The following is a 26935-nucleotide window of genomic DNA, read 5'->3' as shown; positions in this document are numbered from 1 at the left end:
CATTGCTATTATTCAGATTAAGAGAGCGTTTTAATCACATGTAGAAAATAGACTAAAATAGGTCTGACTGAGAGAAACTCCCGCCGGGCTATATAAGGGCCGACTCCTGCTGAAAGAATGAACTGGTTCTCAACCGCAATGATAGGATGACACAGTCCCACTGCCTGACCACGTTGAGGTTGAATGAGCAGATTCAATGGGTTTCTCCAGGGTCACATGGGTTGGGTCCACTTAGAGGTTGTAGGATTCAGGTGGTCTATGATTGGTATGGGGAGGGTGGAGGGGGTAGAGAGACAGATCTCTCTTGATTCAGACATTGACAAAATTGCAATTTGCCACTAAATAAGATGAATGATGCGGCTGGTTGAGTGACTGGCTGATTGAACAGGTGGAGGCTGTAGGGAAATGGATCTGCCTGGTCCCATCATTGCCTTAGTGGGGAGGGGCAGGTGTACAGTGGAGATGGGGTGTTGGGGTGTGATGCTTGGCCATCTGGAAACTCTTTTGCAGTAGCTAGATGGGATAGATGTTGTGGATATGTTGGTCCAAAATTACCCTCAGAGGGAGACAAAACATATTTATTAGAGATCAAACAGGACAACTTTAGTGACAGTTTGATTACTGTATTTGACATGTAAAATCATTGTGTTTTTCTCAAACTACTCGTATAGGATTCCCGAATAATTATTCTGGAAAGGACATTATAATGTAACACAAGTTAACCAATGGGACCCATATCAAATATCCTGATAGCCTGATTGTCAATATATCACAACAAATGGCATGTTTTGGGAAAGCAGCCATATGCTATTACTGTCTAATAATATGGGAAGTATTGCACTGTAAGATATTTCAGTGCCAGATTAGCCAGCCATGTAGAGCTTATAACATGTGAGGGATGACAAAGAATGTGACCCTCTCAAATGACAGCTATCGGTGGTGGCTCATAACATGTGGTGTCAGCGAACAACAATACTGTTCCCCATTACAGAACATGAAGCAGCAAGTCAGCGTTGCCATTATTCTGACCACGTTTTGAAGTAGTACAGAAATCAATGTTGTCACCTTGCTAGCTGCTCACCCTCTATTCGAAGACTCAGGACATTGGATACCCCAGATTTGATGGGAAAATAACACAAAAATGAATCGGCTGCTTTTTGTTTCTCATCTTCTTATCATTCTTACAGGTAAAGCATATTCTAACCATGCCTGTTGGCTTACTGACTGTTCTTCTGTCGACTATAACATACCTTTGCCAGGATATTTTAGGTGGTAATCTATCCTAAACCAATATTTGAATATCTTACAAATCTAATTCATTCATGGGATATCTACATCAGATAATTTCTCATTGATTCTTGGTCATGCTTTATCCTTTAGTTAACTATAAGATTTAAAATCTTACTTGATGTATATCTTAGCTAAGCTAGTGACTGCTGGATATGCTGGAATAGTTTAAAAGGCATCCCGCATTAGGCTCTGATGATTGACAGGGGCATGTGTGCTCTATCTGTGTTTGACTCCACAAGTCGATTGTTTCGTGAAATACACTGTATATTTGTAGCCAATTTTCATAGATTTACTGTTTTGAATGTCTCAAAACGTCTTTCAAGCTCTCGGGGTACGTTCTTGCGCAAAATAGGTTTCATTTCAAGGGCAGGCAGGCAGGAAAATGAAATGGGATACCGCTCCGGCATGGGTCAAATATGTAGCGGAAATAGCGGGTGTCACGTCTGAAACACTATCTGTATTGACAGAGCTCTCATCTCCATCACCTCCAGCATCCCACGATGATAGTATACCACTGGTCTATAACAGTGTATGATTCAAAGTAATTAAGGAAGGAAGGAATGAGGGAAGGAAGGAGGGAAGCCCTTTAATAATAAATATACTATTTGCACTTACATGAACCACTGTCTATCAGTCTTCTGATGCTGTAAACCCCAAACTGTACCATGCGAGCCATACACCAAGCTGTCTCTGTGTTCCTTGGAGGTTCTGCCTGGGGCTCTGATGATGAGACCCGTCTGGTGAAAACCCTGTTCACTGGCTACAACAAGGTGGTGCGTCCTGTCGCTCACTTCAAGGACCCAGTGGTGGTTACAGTTGGCCTGCAGCTCATTCAACTCATCAGTGTGGTAATAAAGATATCACACCATCCCAAATCAATCAATATTTATCATGCAATTCACATCACTGTCAAACACTATGTAGAAACTCAAATCAATTCTCTTTCTCTGCAGGATGAGGTCAACCAGATTGTTAACAGCAATGTTCGACTGAAACAGGTTTGTTTCTGCCATTTCCTGTATCAACATGGCAATATAAATATGAGATGAAAGTATTTTTCTTTCTGGCTATTTTGTAAGAGAGTAATGGTAAGGAAGTTGTAAGTATGGATAATTAATAGAAGGAATTCCAGAATTATTTCTGAACATACAGTGAACAATCCCTATAAACCGTTGATTTATATACATTTTAAAGAAACTGTAACAAAACATTATCTGGAAAAAGTCCATGTTGAAATGATCCCCTCTTTGTCAATTTCATCTGAATCAGACTTCATTTCATGAACTTCAAATAGTCTATCTGAAATGTTCTTTGTATGCTCTTTGTACCTTGTACTGTCATTTTACAGCAATGGAAGGACGTGAACTTGCAATGGAATCCTGAGGATTATGGTGGAATCAAAAAGATAAGAGTGCCCTCCACTGACATTTGGCGCCCTGACCTCGTTCTCTATAACAAGTAAGATTCAGGCCATATTTGCATCAAATGTCTTTCTTTTTTACCATTCTCTCACTGTGATAAAATGTCACCAGACAGACTGGATGTCATGATGTTTCCCATCTTCCCCTGTGCATAGTGGGTAAGAGCTCACATAGCATCGGGCTAAATCTGGCTTCTATATCACAGGTTCCCCCCACACCATATGCCTGCGTCTGACACACTGCTGTTTCTCCCTGACAACCAGCTCCTATGCTACAGCAACCTGTACCAGTCTCAGCTCTGGTTGGTTGGCCTGTGTGGATGCTGGGATGGCAGGGCCATGCCAAGCCCCAGGCAGGGACGTCCCTCTGTGTTAACATTATCTCCCGTGCTGATGCCCGTGTTTGTGTGTGCCCACAGTGCTGATGGTGACTTTGCCATCGTTCACGAGACCAAAGTGCTGCTGGAACACACTGGCATGATCACGTGGAACCCCCCTGCCATCTTCAAGAGCTACTGTGAGATCATCGTGCTGCACTTCCCCTTCGACCTGCAGAACTGCAGCATGAAGCTGGGTACCTGGACCTATGATGGCAACTTGGTTGTCGTCAATCCCGTAATAATCATCATCACTATTTTGTCATATTTCTCTAATTGATCCCCTGTGTATCTCCTGTGATACAGCTGTGTATACACATACAGCCCAGTGCCGATTTGACATATTGTTCTAAGTCCCATTACAAAACACCCCACGTCCTAAAACCTTCCAATAAGGTTGTGCCGTTTCTGGTCAGTTGCTTCCTTATTACATTTTGATTACCTGTCTCCACCAGGACAGCGATCGTCCTGACCTGAGTAACTTCATGGAGAGTGGAGAGTGGGTGATGAAGGACTACCGCAGCTGGAAACACTGGGTGTACTATGCCTGCTGCCCAGACACGCCCTACTTGGACATCACCTACCACTTCCTGATGCTGCGGCTGCCCCTCTACTTCATCGTCAACGTCATCATCCCCTGCATGCTCTTCTCATTCCTCACTGGCCTCGTCTTCTATCTGCCCACTGACTCTGGTTGGTGTTGCATCACTTCAATCATTTCAGTTCGAAATCCCTTTTATTTTTCAAGTGGCTGAAGATGAACTGAAATATATGTTGTCATCATAGCCGCGACATTGATCGTTTACGTTGTGGTTGTGAAGTACCTGTATCAGCTGGTACAACTACATGCTTGTCCTCCTAACTGTCTCTTGGCTTCAGAAGTTCCTAGTAGCTACATTAGCTGTACCAGTGATGTGTCTCGGCGAGCATCTGGCCCTGTTCCCAGTGTTGAGGCCTGCCTCATTACCCAGAGACCCTGTGTGCTGCCATGTCTGTGAGCAGGCCTTTCCTTTCATGTATAATACATCTCTGGCTGCCTAACTCGGATGGGGCTGCTGCTACAGTATGATACTGTGGAGGGGCTGAGATGCAAAATGGTTTACTGATTTGACTGAACAGCAAAAACAACACATAGTTCACATTCTACTGTAGAATCTCTGTGAATAAGTTTTGGGCACACACCCCAGCAGACGTGTGAAGAATAGCAGGAAATTGGCTTCTGGTTGTAAAGGTGTTCAACTAAAAATAACACATACTAGGAATTATATTGTGTCTGTTTGCTTACCTGAGGTTGTTTGTGTGTAAGCCTATGTGTAAGGAAGGCTACATGGGATGGGACAAATTAAACAACTAATTTCTTTGCTCCTGCTTGTAGCTATGGTATAGGCAATATTGTTCAGGCTCCAACTCACAGTTCATTTGTTAAGAGCAGAATTCCTACCTATCTAGTGGAGGACTGAAAGAGAGGTTGGAGGAGCTCAATTGGACCAAGCCTATAAGAGTTGTGACAGAGGCTGCTCCTCCCTGTGGTCAGAATGAGTTAGTGCCCTAAAGGGTGTGATGCCACTGACAGTCTCTAGCTATCAGTCTCTCTCTGAAGCTGCAGTGTGCAGCGATGCAGAAGATCAATTATCATAATGATCACTTCACTCACTTCACACCCTCTTGTAATTAATCTGAGAGAAGGGGACCAACCAGAGGGGGGATTAGCTCCCCAAGTCCTGAGACCAAATGACTATTTATTGATTTTTTTTTTTTCATTTTTCAATTAAATTGTAACGGGTGTCACAGTTGAGTTGCACTGGAGCAATGTTGTGACTGTAGTATTTGCTTTACCCATTCTTACCTCGTTATTAACTGCTCTCACAGTGTTCAACAACAGTTAGATGTTATGAAGCTCAGTTGTCTCCCTATGAGCATGTGTTCAGTCTGTCATGAGCCTGGGTTCTCCACTGAACTGTTCAAAGCTGTCTGCGCGCTGTATGAATGACTGATTTAGTATGTGACAATTATAATTGTGAAAATGATAACCTTATGTCACAACGGAACATAGTTTGCATTCATCGCAAGCTCCAATTGTGCCTTTCTTCATAGATGAATGCTTCTGTACGCGCCTGCTTTTGCAGACCTGAGTTTTGTGAACGTGTGTGTCCTCAGGTGAGAAGATGACTCTGAGTATCTCTGTCCTGCTGTCTCTGACTGTGTTCCTGCTGGTCATCGTTGAGCTCATCCCCTCCACATCCAGTGCTGTGCCGCTCATCGGGAAGTACATGCTCTTCACCATGGTTTTCGTCATTGCCTCCATCATCATCACTGTCATCGTCATCAACACCCACCACCGTTCCCCCAGCACTCACACCATGTCCCCCTGGGTTCGCAAGGTGGGAACAGCTGGTACATTTCTAACTATTCGTTTTTTGAAATCTAAAAAAACATATGAAGGGTCTTAGAGTTAAGTTAAATGTCTGCACTCGCTACTGTAAGTCGCTCTGGATCAGAGCGTCTGCTAAATGGCTCAAATGTAAATGTTAAGTTTGAATAGCATGGTGCTTTGCTAACAATGACATTTGGGTTCATTTGCAATGTAAATGACATGACACAGACAAAGGATGACTTGTGCATTCCGATTTGTGAATCTTATGAGTGTGTGAGAGTGTAGAAATGTATCTATTTTTAAGCATACAGTATTCACAAATTGTTCATGAAACAACATGGCAGACACACTGGTATCAAGTCTTCATAATAGTACCAACAAAAAAGTACCCTCCCCAGTACTGCCATCTAGTGACAGAATATAGATGACTGAAGTTGTTTACTGTATAACTGTATAGTTGACTGTATTTTCTGATTTGACCATGATATTGTTAAATTGAGGAGCCAGATAAGTGTCTGAATTTGGCACATTGTAGGTATTTTACCTGTCCTCAGTATAACTTCTGTTCTTATTTTTTCTTCGCAGATTTTCATTGACACCATTCCCAACCTCATGTTTTTCTCAACAATGAAACGTCCGGCAAAGGAGAAACAGGATAAAAACATCTATGGTGCTGACTTTGACATCTCAGACATCTCAGGCAAGCCCACCCCTACTGCAGTCACCTACCAGTCCCCCATCACCAAGAACCCCGACGTACGCAGTGCTATTGAGGGGGTGAAGTACATCGCTGAGACCATGAAATCTGATGAGGAGTCCAACAGTGTAAGACTCTGGAGTTCATTTCCATCCTTGCCACAGATTTCTCCTTAAAGTATCCGTTTACGTGTTTCTAATTGCTCTCCTCTTTTCCCAGGCTGCTGAAGAGTGGAAGTTTGTGGCCATGGTGCTGGATCACATTCTGCTGTGTGTGTTCATGGGGGTGTGTATCATTGGCACACTGGGGGTGTTCGCAGGCCGTCTCATTGAGCTGAGCATGACGCCCTAGAGGTCTGCGGTGTGTCATGTATAGTGCCAGACGTTTTAATTGACCAGACCAGGAAAAACCTCTGGGCCTAAGTGACTCTAAAAGTCAAATATTGCTGTGTGTAGACTTGCTTGCTGCTGTTTTTGACCCTCCTGTTAACAGTATAAACATGCATTATTATTGGGTGGTTTGCAATTTGTCACACCCTGATCTGTTTCACCTGTCTTTGTGATTGTCTCCACCCCCTCCAGGTGTCGTCCATCTTCCCCATTATCCCCTGTTCTCTGTTTGTCTGTTGCCTGTTTGCTTTCTTTTGTCAAGCTCACCAGCAGTTTTCCTTCTGCTCCTGTCGCTCGATTGTTCCTGTTTCCTAGTTGACCATTCTGTCTGCCCCTGACCCTGCCTGCTGTCCTGTATCTTTGCCCCACCTATCTGGATTACTTACCTCTGCCGGCCCTTGACCTGCCTTTTGCATGCCCCTGTTCTATTAATAAACTGTTGTTACTTCGACTTTGTCTGGGTCTTACCTGAAACATACAATTAGCTCAGATTGCTGGGTGCATGCATGTTTATCCATATTTTCACTAATGTGTGTTAATTTTCGAGCAGTTGAGCCACATTCTAATCAAGTTTATTGTAATCAAGGTATTTGTTCTAGTTCCTCAATGCATTTTTTTATATGTTTTCATGAATCTATAATTCAGTATTTAATAAATAAAGTCCATACTTGACCCTGGTAGTCAATTTTCTATATCTGTATACTAAGTTGGATTTTGTGCATACTTTGGATAAAAGAAAAATCCTTATTGACAAGTGAAAGAACAATCCACGCTAGCGAAAATGCAATAGCATCTCAACAGTACTGCTGCATGTGAAACATTGTGGAACGTTGAGGTCTGAATACTACAAAAGACTGAATTTTGACCACGTGATAGGCCCATGTGCAACATTCGGCTAAATCGTTTCCCCCCCGGTCCCCCCATGTAGTCTAATGTGATTGGTGAAGTAGTTTGCTGTCAGAACAAGAAGGAAATTGCGGGGTGTTGTGACATAGAGAGAGAGATACCGGTAAGTTGTCTTGTATTTTTTTACAGTCACTTGTCAACGGGTCTAAATAGCACCCCGTATATTGGCATTTGGCAAACTAGCGTGTCATGTTTTCACCTATTTATAAATAGCGCACGTACTAACTGGCTAGAGTTAGGTGAATTGGCTAGCTAGCTAACGTTAGGTTATTTAGTTAGCCAACCCTCTCGAACTCCATGCCTTGATTATCTGTAGGTACTGGTAGCTAGCTACGTTAGTTGTCTTTTTAAAGAATGGCGCTCTATTTTTCATCAAGCTAATAGCGATGCTAGCCATTATTTTTATTTTTTTTACCATACATACATTAGCTCAGATTGCTGGGTGCATGCATGTTTATCCATGTTTTCACTAACGTATTATAGAACAGTTGATATGTATTTTTAAAAAATGTGTAAGTGATACGTTGTATCTAGCATTTTACGTTGTGAGAAGGATACATCGCTACAAAGTAGCTACTGTTATAGACTGTTTACGAGTTTATGCTTAACGTTGACGTTACATCTAGAAACCCCGGTAAATGGTGGTTATACCTTGGCGTCAGGACTCAACTTCGTGAGTCTGTTGGGACATTCAGTGGGCTGAAAGGTTCACCTATGTAACTACCATGTATAAATGGTTCAAATCGAAATCTAATAAAATGTTGTTTGTCACATGTGCCGAATACAACAGTGCTAACTAAGTTACGAGCCCTTTTCCAACGATGCAGTTTTAGAGACGCCAAATTGAAATTGTAGTTTGACTGTTCTCCAAGTATTTTAGATTTTCAGTAACTGGTAGTGACACCAGCAACACCATCAGCGTGGCCAGGCATGAGAGCTGATATCTGAGGATTTAAACCACCAGCGCCACAATGGAGGTCCCTGCCATCAGTAACAACCTCAACCTTTCAAATGGGGACTTGGATCCCTCGGACACCCCTCCCACCATGTCCATTGACAAGCTCTTCCCAGCACTCCTGGAGTGCTTTGGGATCATCTTGTGTGGCTATATTGCTGGTCGAGCGAACATCATCACATCCACACAGGCCAAAGGATTGGGGAACTTTGTGTCCAAGTTTGCCCTCCCAGCATTGCTCTTTAAGAACATGGTACTCTTGGACTTTGGGAATGTCATCTGGCCATTTTTGTGGAGTATTCTCATCGCCAAGGTGTCTGTGTTTTTCATTGTGTGTGTGATTACACTACTGGTTGCCAGTCCTGACACTCGCTTCAGCAAAGCTGGCCTATTCTCCATCTTTGCTACTCAAAGCAATGACTTTGCTTTGGGATACCCGATTGGTGAGTCTTTCCATCCGTTCAGTTTCAGTCCTTTTAAAATTGATAGCCTCCTGGCAGAACCCCAGAACAAAGGAAATATGTATTTATGTCATACTTTAAAATCTTGTTGGTTTGTGACAAAAAGTTTGATTCACTCTGCTCTCCTCCCTAAAAGGGAACTTCCTGAACTGTACCTTTCTTCACAGTTGAGGCCTTGTACAAGAACACACACCCAGAGTATCTACAGTACATTTACCTGGTAGCACCAGTGTCCCTCATGCTTCTCAACCCCATTGGGTTTGCCTTCTGTGAGATCCAGAAGTGGAGGGATCAGAGAGACCGGCAGCAGAGCAAACTCCAGATAGTGGGTGTGGTCATCCTGCAGGTTCTGAAGAACCCCATGGTCTTCATGGTTGTTATTGGCATTATCTTCCACTTCATCCTGGATCAGAAGATCCCTGCTTTCATGGAGCAGTTTGTGGACGGCCTGGCCAACTCTTTTGGAGGAGCAGCTCTGTTCTACTTGGGCCTCTCCATGGTGGGCCAGTTGGGGAAGCTCACCAGGTCCACGGTTGTAGCCCTTATCCTGCTCATCACAGCAAAACTGTGAGTGTTTACAGGGATTTATGATGGATTGTTTTGAGTTTAAGAATGTTAAGTTAGATTATTACACATGTAGGCTTCTATTATTTAATATTCATAATAGCCTACAGTTCATACACATTCATACTGCACTTAAACACACTGTAGACATAGTGTCAGGACATGAGACCACATCTCCTTGTAATTAAGTGTTATGTGTTCTGTGTACTGTTATTGACTCAGAGCTAACTGTGGATTCGTATTGGTCTGCTACACACCAGGCAACCTCGGCACATGACTACCATTTTTGTTTTGTGTAATACAAGCATTCTTGAATACTGGCACCCATCCACGTTTCAGTATTTTTGACCTTGAAACCTTTATTTATTCTCATGCAATCTTGAAGGGGGAATCTGCATTTCAAACGATAACAAAGCGGAAACCCCGCCACTGTTTTGGTAAAGGGCTGAGGGCTGTCTAGACTGTCTCAAAATGGGCAGCCTACAGAGAACAAGAGAAAATAAACCGTCCTAAATGAAAAGCTGCTCTCTGTGTTTTACTAGCATCGTGATGCCTTGAAGACGTTAAACTGAGGCGACATTATAGGAGGAAGTAAGCCTCAAGTCCATGACAATGGAGTAGGCTAAAGCACAAACAGATCTGGGACCAGGCTACGAGCCAGACCCTTGAAAATATAGTCTCTTCCTTCTTACCTGACGATTCCTTGTGAATGAATCAGGCATTTATCTTGTAACATTTTGCAACTGCAACATTACAATGAAACCTAACAGCGTGTTTGATCTTCCGGAGGTTGGTGATGCCGTTAATCTGTCGAGAGACGGTGGAGCTGCTGGACGCTGACAACACCAGCTCTAGTCTCGAACACTCCAGTCTCTCCAACTATGCCTTCCTCTATGGAGTCTTCCCTAGTGCCCCCAGTGTGGCCATCTATGCTGCTCACTATAACATGGAGCTACAAGTTGTAAGTCATCTACTCTCTCCTATATGGATAGAAGTGTATGTCATATGAAGACATGGACAGTGTCACATGTTTGTGTATTGTTTTCTAACAGGTTACCTCAGGGATGGTAATAAGCACGTTTCTCTCAGCTCCCATTATGTATGTTTCTGCTTGGTTGCTGACAATACCATGGATGGACCCTAAGCCATTGATGGATTCTCTGCAGAATGTCAGCTTTAATGTCAGCATCATCAGCTTAGTTGCACTGGTGAGTTTTCCCCCTGCCTCCCATCATTATCAAAGATCGATCATTGACTGTAATCTTTACTTTTCAACTGGCTTTGTGCTGGTTATTTATTTGATTTCAGGCAGGGTGGTCGGACTTCAGGAAAGTATAACCTACAAGCAGGTGTTGATTGTACTAAAGCTTATTTTCACATTATCCCATTCATATTGTGTTATTTGGGGGCAGTTGGGGGGGACAGTAGTTATCAGGTGATACTGTTAGATGATACTGTCTAGACTCGGCTACGTTGATTCAGTATTGAGAATGGAATCAATGATAATGAAAAGCTTAGAGCAGGAAGTCTATGAACAGTAGAGGGTGGAGATATGACTTGCAACCAGGCAGTTCAAAGTCATCAGCAGGATGTCTGTCTGGTGCCAATGATATGATACTTGAGGCTTACTTCCTCCTATAATGTTGCCCCAGTTTAACTTCAAGGCAACACGACACTAGTAAAACACAGAGCAGCTTTTTGTTTAGGACAGTTTATTTTCTCTTGTTCTCTCTAGGCTGCCCATTTCTTGACAGTCTAGACTGGTCATATGACCTTTCTTATAACCTGTGATGTAGTTTCACTGAATGTTACTGCTCTCGAATGCATGTGGTATTTATTGGGACCTGAGATGATGAAATTGCCATTGCCGTTTACATAAGTATGCTATCCTTTTCTGTATGGTATGTGTAGACAAGCATATCTAATGCTGAGATCTCTTATCTCTTTGTTACAGGCTTGGACAGTTACTGTCATGTTCCTGAGTAAGAAATTTAAGAGACTACCTCACATGTTCACCGTCAACCTGTTCTTGGCACAGGCAAGGCTTGCCTTTTGAATATCTGTTAGTTTTCACAAAAACATCCATCCCATATGCATATTGTATCAGTATGTCCATTGAATAATGTTGTACATATCATATTGTCCATAGTACTAAGCCAAATTAGCAATATCACTGTCTAAATGTCGCTTTAGGATTGCGCGCTGCTGTCTATTGACGTTTTGCCTCTCCGTGCGTCCAGATTCTAGCTTGTGTTAGCATGATCATGTGGAACTTTGTCGTGAGACAAGACCGCTTCATTGGACACGTGTTGACATTCACACTGTTGTACGGCTCACTGTACAGTACTTATGTATGGCCAGGTATGTCTGTCACACACACACACACAACTGTCAACATTTTATAATACCACCCTTTTCTCTTATAGTATGATTTTGTGTTGGTATGTTAACATACTGGGATTTAAAAAAAAATGTGAATGGTGAGGTGTTTAGCAATGATTCTCTCACCATAGAGTCCATGTTGCTTTGTTTTAGGTCTGATAGCACTTTCCCTTGTGTTGATGAAGAGAGGTGGTGAGCTGAAGGTTGCGCCAGGCTTCCTGGTGATTGCAGGCTGGGGGTGAGTCATGAGCTTTCCACTGAATAATTGAATTATTGGAAACCAAGGGACCTTTTTTGTTGAATCTGTTGCTCAAACACAGTTCGTATGTGATGTCAACAGAGTCCCAGCCCTTGTGGCAGCAGTGCTCCTCGTAACTGGGGAGAGGATGCCCGACACCATCGATTCGGCTTTCTTTTATGGAAGACCGCAGGTGAGACCCGACTGGGGAAAGAAGACGGCACCTCTCATAGAACATGACCTCATCATCCTGACCTTCTCTTTGTGTCTTCTGCAGATCATCTGCACCTCCGTTGTGCTTGCCTTCAGCATAGTGCTGGGCGGGTGCTCTTTGGTGGGCCTCCGTCGAGGCACGTGGGACTCAATGTACCATGTCCTGGAGAGAGACTCTATGCTAGGCACTATTGAGGATCTGAGGCTCCCGACTGACCCAGATACCCAAACTATCCCAGATATCCGTGACATGTTTGAGCCAACCGGAACTGGAAGCATCAACATAGGTATATGTTAGCTGGATTTATGTCATGTCTATAATAGTAGTTATCAAGTATATGATACGGAGTACATTTTTTCTTATGGGCTATTGTGTGTAGATTGACGAGGAACATTTTTATTTAATCAATTTTAGAGAGGTTGTAACGTAACAAAATGTGGAAAAAGGAAGGTGTCTGAATACTTTCCGAATGCACTGTAAATACAAAAGTATGTGGACACCCCTTCAAATGAGAAGATTTGGCTATTTCATCCACACCCGTTGCTGACAGGTGTATAAAATCGAGCACACACCCATGCGATCTCTATAGACAAACATTGGCAGTAGAATGGCCTTACTGAAGAGCTCGGTGACTTTCAACGTGGCATCGTTATAGGATGCCACCTTTCCAACAAGTCTGTTAGTCAAATTTCTGCCCTGCTAGAGCTGCTCCGGTCAACTGTAAGTGCTGTTATTGTGAAGTGGAAACGTCTAGGAGCAACAACGGCTCAGCAGCGAAGGGGTAGGCCACACAATCTCACAGAACGGGACCAGCACTCGGCGCATAAAAATTGTCTGTCCAACGTCAGCACAAGAACTGTTCGTCGGGAGCTTCATTAAATGGGTTTCCGTGGCCAAGCTGCTGCACACAAGCCTACGATCATCTTGCGCAATGCCAAGTGTTGGCTGGAGTGATGTAAATCTCGCCACCATTGGACTCTGGATCAGTGGAAATACTTTCTCTGGAGTGATTAATCACGCTTCACCATCTGGCAGTCCGACGGACGAATCTGGTTTGCGGATGCCAGGAGAACACTACAATAGTGCCAGCTTGAAAGTTTGGTGGAGGAATAATGGAGGAATAATGGTCTGTTATTCATGGTTCGGGCAAGGCCCCTTAGTTCCAGTGAAGGGAAATCTTAACGCTACAGCATACAATGACATTCTAGACGATTCTGTGCTTCCAACTTTGTGGCAACAGTTTGGGGATGGCCCTTTCCTGTTTCAGTATGACAATGCTCCCGTGTGCACAAAGCGAGGTCCATACAGAAATGATTTGTTGTGATCGGTGTGGAAGAACTTGACTGGCCTGCACAGAGCCCTGACCTCAACCCCATCGAACATCTTTGGGATGAATTGGAACGCAGACTGTGAGCCAGGCCTAATCGCCCAACAGCAGTGCCTGACCTCACTAATGCTCTAAGTCCCCGCAGCAATGTGGCGGCTTGTGGGGCGGCAGGTAGCCTAGTGGTTAGAGCGTTGGGCCAGTAACCGAAAGGTTGCTGGATCGAATCCTCGAGCTGACAAGGTACAAATCTGTCGTTCTGCCCCTGAACAAGGCAGTTACCCGGTAGGCCGTCATTGTAAATAAGAATTTGTTCTTAACTGACTTGCCTAGTTAAATAAAGGTTAAATTATTTAAAAAATGTTCCAACATCTAGTGGAAAGCCTTCTCCGAAGAGTGGAGGCTGTTACAGCAGCAAACGGGGCACCAACTCCATGATTTTGGAATGAGTTGTTTGACGAGCAGGTGTCCACATACTTTGGGTAATGCAGTGTATCAGTCACTAACAGTGTGTCTGCTCTGTGTCTGCTCTGTGGTCTCCTTCAGGTCCGTGTGAGACTGGCTGTGAGTCGCCAGGCTGTCTACTGGCCCAGGAAGAGCAGCAGGTGGCTGACAGACAGGTGGCCCGCCATGTGCTCTTATGCCTGCTACTGATCGTCAGCCTACTAGCTGTGAGTGACTGACTCACTATTACAGAATGACGCTGAGACTGTTACTAAACCCTATTATACTGTACTTTACTGACCTCTAATTTTCTTTACTGTAATGTGCTGTCCAATTTTGTGAAACAGAGGTCTTTGATTGGTTTAGATTTGGACTGACAAAATGTCAACTACTTTTTGACGTCCATGGACATCCGGTGTCCGTCTGTGCTCAGTGGTTGAGGACACTGGTTACAGTAAATGGAAAGCGAGGGGCCTCGTGGATGGGTGTCAGTAAGAGCCGGGAGAGGTGACATTAACCCAATGAGTCCCACCGCCATGCCGACACGATTTGGACTTCTAACCCCTTTTAAACATTGGGGGTTTGAACTACAGACTTCTTGGTTGTATCATTTGGATTCATCCATTAATCTGTGATTTAAAAAACAAAATGTAGAGTCCGAATGGTTTCAGATACAAATTTCTTAAAAGCTATTTATGAAAAGCTGAGGCTCACGCACACACGCACATATTTTACTCTATAACACTCAAGCTACACAAGAGTTGTCAGAAGGAATGGGGTTCTTCTAGAAGATCATAGAAAATCCAAGGACAGTGTCTGTAATACTGTAATAAGCTCACATAGTTGCTGTCACAAACTCCAATCTCCACACAGTTGTCACTGACTAGTTTGATATTCATTTCCCACTAAACAAACAAACAATAAATTCATTTTTTTATCAGGTTTTTGCTTTGCCGGACCTTTTAACTGTTTTTTTTAACCTTTTATTTAACTAGGCAAGTCGGTTAACAAATTCTTATTTCCAATGACGGCCTAACCTGGACAACGCTGGGCCAATTGTGCTCCGCCATATGATACTCCCAATCACGGCCGGTTGTGATACAGCCTGGAATCGAACCAGGGTCTGTAGTAACACCTCTAGCACTGAGATGCAGTGCCTTCGACCGCTGCGCCACTCGGGAGCCCTTTATTGACGTGTTTCTTTAAAACTCATGAATGTAACTGTTTATCATTGTTTTGTGTTCTACTTGTTATCCTGAAAATGAAAAGGTAAATACTTAATTTTGAGGCTAAATATAATGCAGATAAATGAAAAGCCCCCCCCCCCCCCCCCCCCCCCCCCCCCCAAATTCAGGGGTCTCGGGACTGATAGGGTTAACTGGAGAGAAAAGAAAGGTAGCCAAGGAGAAAGGCTGGGTGGGAGAGAGGGAAGGGTTGTTCAGACTGTTTTCATAATTATCAGCTGAACAGTATGCCAGTGGAAGGGAGGGCAGTACAGGAGCCCCAACTGTGGTTTGTGACTACTATCATTTCCCATTTTAGCTCATTTAATTGCAGTCACTCTGTTACTGATTTTTTTTTTATTCTATTTTGGATTTCATAACAGAATGACACGTTTAAATCCCATAAATCATTAACAAAATTGTTATCAGTAAAAACACTATAATTGGTAGGTTTACCTTTTACTTGTTACTTCAGTGAATTTTCATTATCCTCCCTCATGAGGGAGAGAGATTTGAATATATCTTAAAGATATGTTTTTTTTTTATATACAAAATGAGAAGACAAGGCAATATTTCACAAAATTAAATGTAAATGTTGATATTAGTTGGTAAGGGTCTTAAAGGGATAGTTCACCCAAATTCCAAAATGACATTGGTTTCCTTACCCTGTATGCACTAAGCAGTCTATGGGCAAGCTATGACATCAATCCCTGCATTGGTTTAGTTTCCCTGGCACTGTTTCCACATTCTAACGTTTTAGCATTTGTGGCACAAATCCATTCAAGTCATGGGACTGATATTAGCATTTTTTTGCACATGTTCAGAACATCTATAAGTGACTTTGTTAAGCTTCACAATCATTTGTAGATACTTTCGGGTGATTTGGACATAATGCGTGAAACATGTAATATCGGTACCATGACTTGTATGTGATTAGTGCCACGTGGAAACAGTACCAGAGCAACTTAACCAAAGCATGGATGGCTTTCATACCTTGTCCATAGACTGCTTACAGGGTAAGGAAACCAATGTGTAAATTTGGGTAAACTTTCCTGTTAACTTCAACATTGTGTTTTGGTGTTTTTCTAATACCTTTTTTAAGGTTTGACCAGAAATCAAAGCCTTCGCTTATTCCTAATTTTAGGATGAATGATTGGAAAATGTATATGCCTTCATTTCTCAAAAATATCCTCTTAGCTTTCGTTTTGACACCAAATTTGTGGTGCTCCTATGAACTTCACATGTTGGCGCTCATGGGTCCTTTTACATGGAAATGACCTTGTGCGACAGAGCCTGTATGTTGAGTTTTTTTTTTTTACGGCTGTCCTTCAATTTTGGGCAAGTGTGACAATCCCTGTTTCAATCTCTCTCCCCTGTTCTAGAACCTGTCCAGCTGTCTGTGGTGGCTCTTTAGTCGAGTTCCTGGGAGACTTTACTTAGAGCTGCAGTTCTTCTGTGCTGTGGTCAACTATGGACAGGTACCGTATATATAGGTCTCCATAGGGATTTGGATTTGGAGCCACCGAATTTACTCAATGGTGGTGGTGTTTACATATGTGTTTTGCTGTTCTCAGGGCTTCATCTCGTTCGGGCTTTTTGGGCTGGACAAACATTTGATAATACTGCCATTTAAAAAGAAGTAAGAGGCTCAATGACATGCATTTCATATGATCGAGTAGTGAGCTGTGTATTGAATAAGAAGCCTTGAGAATATATATATTTTTTTTTTGACCTGTGCCCAGGATATCCTGTCTGTGGCATAGAAGGAAGCCAGAGGAGCAGCCTCAACTGGTTGTATCTGATGACATCATGATGACCTGCACTCAGTTCATCAGATACCACAAAGAGCAGTGTGTCCGGGACATTGTCCAGCAGAAGAGGTGAGGGGTCAATTAGTCAACGAACAGGGCTGCTCAGGGATTCAATAGACCCTCTGCTTTTACTGTGTACCCGCTGTGTATTTCCTAAAACGGCTCACAGTATATATGAAACCTCCCACATTATGCAGTAATTCACAACTTTGCTTACGATTGGACAGTCTGACACAGTTTGTGTAACTGCATTATACCCATTGATCATCACTAATATGAATACATTTTTTTTGCATGAGTTTTGGTACATGGGTTGTGTTGAGCACTTCTCTTGCGTTTGTTTCAGTGTGCCATCCTAGCTACAGTTCCTATAGAAAGTATTCACACCCTTTACTTTTCCCACATTTTGTTTTGTTACAGCCTGAATGTAAAATGGATTATATTGAGAGTTTTTTTTGTCACTGGCCTACACCCAAGAATGTCAAGGTGGAATTTTATTTGTTTTATGTCTTAAGTCAATAAGTATTCAACCCCTTTTATGAAAAGCCTAAATAAGTTCAGCAGTGAACATCTGCTTAACAAGTTACATAAGTTGCATGGACTAACTCTGTGTGCAATAATAGTGTTTAACATGATTTTTAAATGACTACCTCACCACTGTACCCCACACATACATACATACAATTATTAAGGTCCCTGTCGAGCAGTGAATTTCAAACAGGTTCAACCACAAAGACCAGGAAGGTTTTCCAATGCCCTGCAAAGAAGGGCACCTATTGGTAAATGTTTGTTTTTTTTAAGCATACATTGAATATCCCTTTGAGCATGGTGAACTACAAAGATGCAGGCGTCCTTCCTAACTCAGTTGCCGGAGAGGAAGAAAACCGCTAAGCAATTTTACCATGAGGCCAATGTTGACTTTAAAACAGTTAGTTTAATGGCTTTGACAGGAGAACTGAGGATGGATCAACAACATTGTAGTTACTCCACAATATTAACCTAATTGACAGTGATAAGAAGGAAGCCTGTAGAGAATAAAAAATATTCAAAAACATGCATCCTGTTTGCAACAAGGCACTAAAGTAATACTGTAAAAAATGTGGCAAAGCAATTCACTTTTTTGTCCTGAATACAAAGTGTTATGTCAAAGTGCAATACAACAGATTGCTTAGTACCATTCTCCATATTTTCAAGCATAGTGGTGGCTGCATCATGTTATGGATTTGCTTGTAATCATTAGGGACTCTGGATTTTTTTCAGGATAAAAAACAAACTGAATGGCACTAAGCACATGGCAAAATCCTAGAGGAAAAACTGTTTGTCTGCTTTCCACCAGACACTGGGACATGAATTCCGCTTTCAGCAGGACAATAGCCCAAAACACAAGGCCAAATCTATGCTGGAGTTACTTACAAAGAAGACGGTGAATGTGGCAGAGTTAGTTTTTACTCAAATCTGCTTGAAAATAAATGGCAAGACATGCAAATGGTTGTCTAGGGGGTTTAATACTTATCTAATCTATTTTGTGTCGATCTTGACAGAAAATGACCAAATCAATTTGAATCCCATTTTAATACAACAAAATGTGAAAAGGGTGTGTGAATACTTTCTGAAGGCACTCTATCTGCTCCCTCTCTCTCTCTCTCTCTCTCTCATTCCTCTTGGACCTGTCAGCTGTGGGGAGTGCCTAACTGGCCCGTTGGTGAATCCTTCCTCTGACACACAGGTGTGGGGAGAGGACAGTGGCGGACACTTTTCTTGGCAGTGAGCTAGTAGAGTGGCTGTTGCAGGTGGGTCTGTCACAGGACCGAGGAGAGGCGCTGCTCTATGGGATCCGGCTGCAGCAGGGTGGGGTGCTCCAGCACATCACCCAGGAGTATAGCTTCAAAGATGGCAACCTGCACTACTGCTTCACAGCATAAGGTGGGCCCTGGTTAGGCCCAGTCTCTGTTTTCCAGAGGCACAAGATGAAAAAGAGATCAGCTATCTACCAGACCTGAATCTAGGTCGCTACCTACATAGCACTAGCAGTATTGGTTGACTTGAAGAGTCTGCTGATAATTTTGCTTTTATTGTTTTGTTTTGCACATTGAAATATGCATCATAACAAGCATTGAGCACTTGTTAGTTTTCTTTTAAACTGCCTATTTTTTTTTTTTTTTGTGGGGGGGTTTTGTATGGTACTGTATGCATAACGAGATTTAAGTTGTCAAAGAGGCAGAGGTAATAATGATCGGCCCAAATTACTGATGTCAAATATCTTGCATTATCGTCTCAAGTTATACAGACCAGCTTGTATCCCCTTGATGACACTCATATACCATAAGGCTCAGATTTGTATTTATTTAGTTTGGATGACAAGAATGGTATTTGTCAGGTATTGAAAATGCAAGTCTGTAATGGGCCTCTCGAGTGGTGCAGAGTTCCAATGAACTGCATCACAGTGCTAGAGGCGTCACTACAGACCCGGGTTCGATCTCGGGCTCTATCATAACCGGCCGTGATCGGGAGTCCCATAGGGTGGCGCACAATTGACCCAGCGTTGTCCTGGTTAGGGGAGGGTTTGGCCAGGGGGGCTTTACAAGTAGGCCGTCATTGTAAATAATTTGTTCTTACCTGACTTGTCTAGTTAAATAAAATGCATGTTGCTGTGTATTCTAAATACACTTAATTTGGCCATAATTTATAACTTAAAATAGATATGGCAGCTAGATCTATTTTCATTATATTTGAATAATGTAGACAGAATGGTGTCAAATTTTATGGATGCATAATTTTATTGTTTGAATTCTCTGTCCGTTTGTACATTGTTAGTCACACGCGATATCTCGGACACCATTGGGTGATTTTGACAACTTGATGAATGATGCATCTTGCCATAGAGACCTGGCATTTAAAAAATTACACTAATTGGCCCAAAGGGGGCGCTGTGGTAATCAACTGAGAACTTTGAACAAACATCTCCTGTCCCATAATTTTGTACATGCAGTGCCTTCAGAAAGTATTCAGACCCCTTGATTTTTTTCCCCACATTTTCAGTTACAGCGTTATTCTAAAATGAATTAAATAAAACAATTTCCTCAGCAATCTACACACAGTACCCCATAATGACTAAGTGAAAACAGTTTTTTTTTTTTTTTTTTTTTTTTATGTGTTAAAATTAAACATTTACATAAGTATTTAGACCCTTTGCTATCAGACTTGAAATTGAGCTCAGATGCATCCTGTTTCCATTGTTCATCCTTGAGATGCTTCTACAACTTGATTGTGGAGTCCACCTGTGGTAAATACAATTGATTGGACATGATTTGGAAATACACGCCTGTCTATATAAGGTCCCACAGTTGACAGTGCATGTCAGAGCCAAAACCAAGCCATGAGATTGAAGGAATTGCCCATAGAGCTCCAAGGCAGGATTGTGTCGAGGCACAGATCTGGGGAAGAGTACCAAAAAATGTATGCAGCATTGAAGGTCCCTAAGAACACCTCCATCATTCTTAAATGGAAGAAGTTTGGAACCACAAAGGCACTTCCTAGAGCTGGCCGTCCGGCCAAACTGAGCGATGGGGGAAAAGGGCCTTGGTCAGGGAGGTGACCAAGAACTCGATGGTCACTCTGACAGAGCTCCAGAGTTCCTCTGTGGAGATGGGAGAACCTTCCAGAAGGACAACCGTCTCTGCAGCACTCCAGCAATCAGGTCTTTATGGTAGTGGCCAGACGGAAGTCACTCCTCAGTAAAAGGCACATGACAGACCGCTTGGAGTTTCCCAAAAGGCACCTAAAGGACTCTCAGACCATGAGAAACAAGATTCTCTGGTCTGATGAAACCATGATTGAACTCTTTAGCCTGAATGTCAAGCGTCACGTCTGGAAGAAACCTGCCATCATCCCTACAGTGAAGCATGGTGGTGGCAGCATCACGCTGTGGGGATGTTTTCAGCGGCAGGGACTGGGAGACTAGTCAGGATTGAGGCAAAGATGAACGGAGCAAAGTACAGAGAGATCCTTGATGAAAACCTGCTCCAGGACCACAGACTGGGGTGAAGGTTCACCTTCCAACAGGACAACGACCCTAAGCACACAGCCAAGACAATGCAGGAGTGGCTTCGGGACAAGTCTCTGAATGTCCTTGAGTGGCCCAGCCAGAGCTCCAACTTGAACCAGATCGAACATCTCTGGAGAGACCTGAAAATAGCTGTGCAGCAACGCTCCCCATCCAACCTGACAGAGCTTGAGAGGATCTGCAGAGAAGAATGGGAGAAACTCCCCAAATACAGGTGTTCCAAGCTTGTAGTGTCATACCCAAAAATACTTTAGGCTGTCATCGCTACCATAGGTGCTTCAACAAACTATTGAGTAAGGGGTATGAATACTTAAATATAATTTACATAAGGTTTTTTATTTTTAATGAGTTAGCAAACATTTCTAAACAGCTTTTTCTTTGTCGTGGGGTGTTGACTGTAGATTGATTGAGGTGGAAAGAACTATTTTGTCAATTTTAGAATAAGGCTGTAACGTAACAAAATGTGGAAAAAGTCAAGGGGTCTGAATACTTTCTGAAGGCACTGTTGTATATGCAGCCCCTCATGAGCAACATGTTTCCCATAAGGACCTAAACTCAGCAAAAAAAGAAACGTCCTCTCACTGTCAACTGCGTTTATTTTCAGCAAACTTAACGTGTAAATATTTGTATGAACATAACAAGATTCAAAAACTGAGACATAAAATGAAAAAGTTCCACAGACATGTGACTAACAGAAATGGAATAATGTGTCCCTGAACAAAGGGGGGGTTAAAATCTAAAGTAACAGTCAGTATCTGGTGTGGCCAACAGCTGCATTAAGTACTGCAGTGCATCTCCTCATGGACTGCACAATATTTGCCAGTTCTTGCTGTGAGATGTTACCCCACTCTTCCACCAAGGCACCTGCAAGTTCCAGGACATTTCTGGGGGGGGAATGGCCCTAGCCCTCACCCTCTGATCCAACAGGTCCCAGATGTGCTCAATGGGATTGATTGCCTGCAATGACAATATGATGCTGTGACACACTGCCCTAGACCATGACGGACCCTCCACCTCCAAATCGATCCGGCTCCAGAGTACAGGCCTCGATGTAACGCTCATTCCTTCGATGATAAACGCGAATCCGACCATCACTCCTGGTGAGACAAAACCGCGACTCATCAGTGAAGAGCACTTTTTGCCAGTCCTGTCTGGTCCAGCGACGGTGGGTTTGTGCCCGTAGGCAACGTTGTTGCTGGCGATGTCTGGTGAGGACCTGCCTTACAACAGGCCTACAAGCCCTCAGTTCAGCCTATTGCGGACAGTCTGAGCACTGATGGAGCGATTGTGCATTCCTGGTGTAACTCGGGCAGTTGTTGCCATCCTGTACGCGTCTTGCAGGTGTGATGTTCGAATGTAACGATCCTGTGCATGTGTTGTTACACGTGGTCTGCCACCTCGAGGATGATCAGATGTCTGTTCTGTTTCCCTGTAGCGCTGTCTTGGGTGTCTCACAGTACAGACATTGCAATTTATTGCCCTGGCCACATCTGCAGTCCTCATGCCTCCTTGCAGCATGCCTAAGGCACGTTCGCGCAGATGTGCAGGGACCCTGGGCATCTTTATTTGGGTTTTTTTCAGAGTCAGTAGAAAGGCGTCTTTAGTGTCCTAAGTGTTCATAACTGTGACCTTAATTGCCTACCGTCTGTAAGCCGTTAGTGTCTTAACGACCGTTCCACAGGTGCATGTTCATTAATTGTTTATGGTTCATTGAACAAGCATGGGAAACAGTGTTTAAACCCTTTACAATGAACATCTGTGAAGTTATTTGGATTTTTACGAATTATCTTTGAAAGACAGGGTCCTGAAAAAGGGATGTTTCTTTTTTTGCTGAGTTTATAAGCTCCGCCCATTCAATATTTTTTTTTTATTTCTGCATCATTCATGGGGGGACAACATGTTTACTGATGCCTTGTTAACTTATTTTAATGATTCTAAAAAAATATATATATTGGGTTTTTTAAATACACAACTATAATTCCCATTTGTTTTGGTTTTAGGTTTGTGGAGAGAGTACAATACCGACTGTGCCAGATGAAATGCAATATTCTTTATTGTTGGAGTCATGTTACTTTTTCCTTAATGGGATTGTGCTTATTACTGTTGCTAATAAGGTAATTGAGCCATGTATTCACCTTGTTTGGCATTATGAATGTTTGAATGTTTTTCATGTCACTTGACTAAAAGAGAATGTACGGTATCATGCACTTTGAAGCTAACTAATGCTGCATGTTCTTCTATGATTCCCAGACTGTTTTTTTAACAAATAAACTGCTGTATTGCACCTCTGGCTTATGCGATTCCTTTTATACTGGGTTAAAACAGAACTGATGGATACATGTTGTGGTAAAGTGCGGGTGTGGCTCTTCCTGCAGGGCCTTTCAGGGTGGAACAGGATGCCTGAAGACAATATGACAATGAAAAGATGTCCTGTCTTTTTACTTCAAATAAACCTATACAAATCACTCAGTAAACTGCTCAGTGGTAAAACAAGGCCAAGCTCTTGCCTCCACTACTGTTTCGTATACTAAGTGTATTATTTTGCATAGTGGGACATGCAGGAGTTGGTCTTGAAACAACCATTGGCCATTTTAGATATGAAAGACCGATCTTAATTTTACTGTAAACCAGAGATGACAATTATTTATGATCATGGCCTTATTTCTATCACAGCATAATGGATGACTCATATTCCATTCACCCAGCTAAATGTAACATTGATTGGTTCAGGTTACGACATGACACTCATTTTCCCAATACCCATCATGAGGTTGCTACAACCTAGCTTATGAATGAAAGTTTACAACGTAAGTGCACAGGTCGAGACAAAAAATGTGAGTAATCAAGGTGACAATGACACGTTCAATACAGCCTTGCCCACTATTGCCTGCATCTCACTGATCTAGGGTTTAATCGTTAGTCCAACAGTTGCAAATTAGAGTTTACAGTGCCTTGCGAAAGTATTCGGCCCCCTTGAACTTTGCGACCTTTTGCCACATTTCAGGCTTAAAACATAAAGATATAAAACTGTATTTTTTTGTGAAGAATCAACAACAAGTGGGACACAATCATGAAGTGGAACGACATTTATTGGATATTTCAAACTTTTTTAACAAATCAAAAACGGAAAAATTGGGCGTGCAAAATTATTCAGCCCCCTTAAGTTAATACTTTGTAGAGCCACCTTTTGCTGCGATTACAGCTGTAAGTCGCTTGGGGTATGTCTCTATCAGTTTTGCACATCGAGAGACTGACATTTTTTTCCCATTCTTCCTTGCAAAACAGCTCGAGCTCAGTGAGGTTGGATGGAGAGCATTTGTGAACAGCAGTTTTCAGTTCTTTCCACAGATTCTCGATTGGATTCAGGTCTGGACTTTGACTTGGCCATTTTAACACCTGGATATGTTTATTTTTGAACCATTCCATTGTAGATTTTGCTTTATGTTTTGGATCATTGTCTTGTTGGAAGACAAATCTCCGTCCCAGTCTCAGGTCTTTTGCAGACTCCATCAGGTTTTCTTCCAGAATGGTCCTGTATGGCTCCATCCATCTTCCAATCAATTTTAACCATCTTCCCTGTCCCTGCTGAAGAAAAGCAGGCCCAAACGATGATGCTGCCACCACCATGTTTGACAGTGGGGATGGTGTGTTCAGGGTGATGAGCTGTGTTGCTTTTACACCAAACATAACGTTTTGCATTGTTGCCAAAAAGTTCAATTTTGGTTTCATCTGACCAGAGCACCTTCTTCCACATGTTTGGTGTGTCTCCCAGGTGGCTTGTGGCAAACTTTAAATGACACTTTTTATGGATATCTTTAAGAAATGGCTTTCTTCTTGCCACTCTTCCATAAAGGCCAGATTTGTGCAATAAAGATTGTTGTCCTATGGACAGAGTCTCCCACCTCAGCTGTAGATCTCTGCAGTTCATCCAGAGTGATCATGGGCCTCTTGGCTGCATCTCTGATCAGTCTTCTCCTTGTATGAGCTGAAAGTTTTGAGAGACGGCCAGGTCTTGGTAGATTTGCAGTGGTCTGATACTCCTTCCATTTCAATATTATCGCTTGCACAGTGCTCCTTGGGATGTTTAAAGCTTGGGAAATATTTTTGTATCCAAATCCGGCTTTAAACTTCTTCACAACAGTTTCTCGGACCTGCCTGGTGTGTTCCTTGTTCTTCATGATGCTCTCTGCGCTTTTAACGGACCTCTGAGACTATCACAGTGCAGGTGCATTTATACGGAGACTTGATTACACACAGGTGGATTGTATTTATCATCATTAGTCATTTAGGTCAACATTGGATCATTCAGAGATCCTCACTGAACTTCTGGAGAGAGTTTGCTGCACTGAAAGTAAAGGGGCTGAATAATTTTGCACGCCCAATTTTTCAGTTTTTGATTTGTTAAAAAAGTTTGAAATATCCAATAAATGTCGTTCCACTTCATGATTGTGTCCCACTTGCTGTTGATTCTTCACAAAAAAAAGTTTTATATCTTTGTTTGAAGCCTGAAATGTGGCAAAAGGTTGCAAAGTTCAAGGGGGCCGAATACTTTCGCAAGGCACTGTATATTGGACATACAGTTGAAGTTGGAAGTTTACATACACCTTAGCCAAATACATTGAACTCAGTTTTTCACAATTCCTGACATTTAATCCTAGTAAAAATTCCCTGTCTTAGGTCAGTTAGGATCACCAGGTTATTTTAAGGATGTCAAATGTCAGAATAATAGTAGCGAGAATGATTTATTTCAGCTTTTATTTCTTTCATCAGATTCTCAGTGAGTCAGAAGTTTGCATCAACTCAATTAGTATTTGGTAGCATTGTCTTTAAATTGTTTAACTTGGGTCAAACATTTTGGGTAGCCTTCCACAAGCTTCCCACAATAAGTTGGGTGAATTTTGGCCCATTCCTCCTGAGAGAGCTGGTGTAACTGAGTCAGGTTTGTAGGCCTCCTGTCTCGCACACACTTTTTCAGTTCTGCCCACACATTTTCTATAGGATTGAGGTCAGAGCTTTCTGATGGCCACTCCAATACCTTGACTTTGTTGTCCTTAAGCCATTTTGGGGTCATTGTCCATTTGGAAGACCCATTTGCGACCAAGCTTTAACTGATGTCTTGAGATGTTGCTTCAATATATCCACATCATTTTCCATCCTCATGATACCATCTATTTTGTGAAGTGCACCAGTCCCTCCTGCAGCAAAACACCCCCACAACATGATGCTGCCACCCCCGTGCTCCACTGTTGGGATGGTGTTCTTCGACTTGCAAGCCTCCCCCTTTTTCCTCCAAACATAACAATGGTCATTATGGCCAAACAATTCTATTTTTGTTTAATCAGACCAGAGGACATTTCTCCAAAAAGTACGATCTTTGTCCCAATGTGCAGTTACAAACCGAAGTCTGGCATTTTTTATGGTGGTTTTGGAGCAGTGGCTTCTTCTTTGCTGATTGGCCTTTCAGGTTATGTCGATATAGGACTTGTTTTACTGTGGATATAGATATTTTTGTACCTGTTTCCTCCAGCATCTTCACAGGGTCCTTTGCTGTTGTTCTGGGATTGATTTGCACTTTTCGCACCAAAGTACGTTTAACTCTAGGAGACAGAACGCATATCCTTCCTGAGCGGTATGACGGCTGCATGGTCCCATGGTGTTTGTACTTGCGCACTATTGTTTGTGCAGATGAACATGGTACCTTCAGGCATTTGGAAATTGCTCCCAAGGATGAACCAGACTTGTGGAGGTCTACAATTTGTTTTCTGAGGCATTGGCTTATTTTTTTTAATTTTCCCATGGGGTC

At 42.6% G+C, this 26935-nt stretch overlaps 2 protein-coding genes across 7 annotated transcripts; both read left to right on the top strand.

Moving 5' to 3' along the window:
* Nucleotides 1–854: 854 nt before the first annotated feature.
* LOC110520121 (acetylcholine receptor subunit alpha) lies at nt 855–7219 on the top strand. 3 transcript variants are annotated; one of them, XM_021597196.3, is made up of 9 exons: nt 855–1187; nt 1996–2138; nt 2244–2288; nt 2639–2748; nt 3130–3325; nt 3543–3780; nt 5245–5468; nt 6047–6286; nt 6378–7219. In XM_021597196.3, exons 1-9 carry the CDS (start codon nt 1142–1144, stop codon nt 6507–6509), a joined length of 1374 nt encoding a protein of 457 aa, XP_021452871.1. In that variant the 5' UTR covers nt 855–1141; the 3' UTR covers nt 6510–7219. The 3 variants fall into 3 exon arrangements, 2 of the variants coding, with proteins under 2 accessions (XP_021452871.1, XP_036830343.2); XM_036974448.2 differs by having other exon boundaries at nt 946–1187; nt 1925–2138; XR_016494749.1 differs by having other exon boundaries at nt 947–1187; nt 5245–5481.
* Nucleotides 7220–7296: 77 nt separating this feature from the next.
* Nucleotides 7297–23416, top strand: LOC110520120 (G protein-coupled receptor 155a). 4 transcript variants are annotated; one of them, XM_090229796.1, is made up of 15 exons: nt 7297–7556; nt 8326–8851; nt 9037–9436; nt 10223–10394; nt 10486–10641; nt 11388–11471; nt 11674–11794; nt 11969–12053; nt 12156–12246; nt 12331–12553; nt 14138–14262; nt 16641–16736; nt 16833–16897; nt 17001–17138; nt 18796–23416. In XM_090229796.1, exons 2-15 carry the CDS (start codon nt 8425–8427, stop codon nt 18989–18991), a joined length of 2379 nt encoding a protein of 792 aa, XP_090085922.1. In that variant the 5' UTR covers nt 7297–7556; nt 8326–8424; the 3' UTR covers nt 18992–23416. The 4 variants fall into 4 exon arrangements, with proteins under 4 accessions (XP_090085922.1, XP_090085923.1, XP_090085924.1 ...); XM_021597195.3 differs by having other exon boundaries at nt 7422–7556; nt 18744–23416; XM_090229797.1 differs by lacking the exons at nt 8326–8851; nt 9037–9436 and having other exon boundaries at nt 7411–7556.
* The last annotated feature ends 3519 nt before the right edge of the window (nt 23417–26935 follow it).

This window comes from Oncorhynchus mykiss, chromosome 3 (genome assembly GCF_057628025.1).
Source record: "Oncorhynchus mykiss isolate SJ-2025 chromosome 3, ASM5762802v1, whole genome shotgun sequence".
NCBI lineage: Eukaryota > Metazoa > Chordata > Actinopteri > Salmoniformes > Salmonidae > Oncorhynchus > Oncorhynchus mykiss.
Note: the sequence above shows the minus strand (reverse complement) of the source record. Positions and strands in the feature narration are given on the sequence as shown.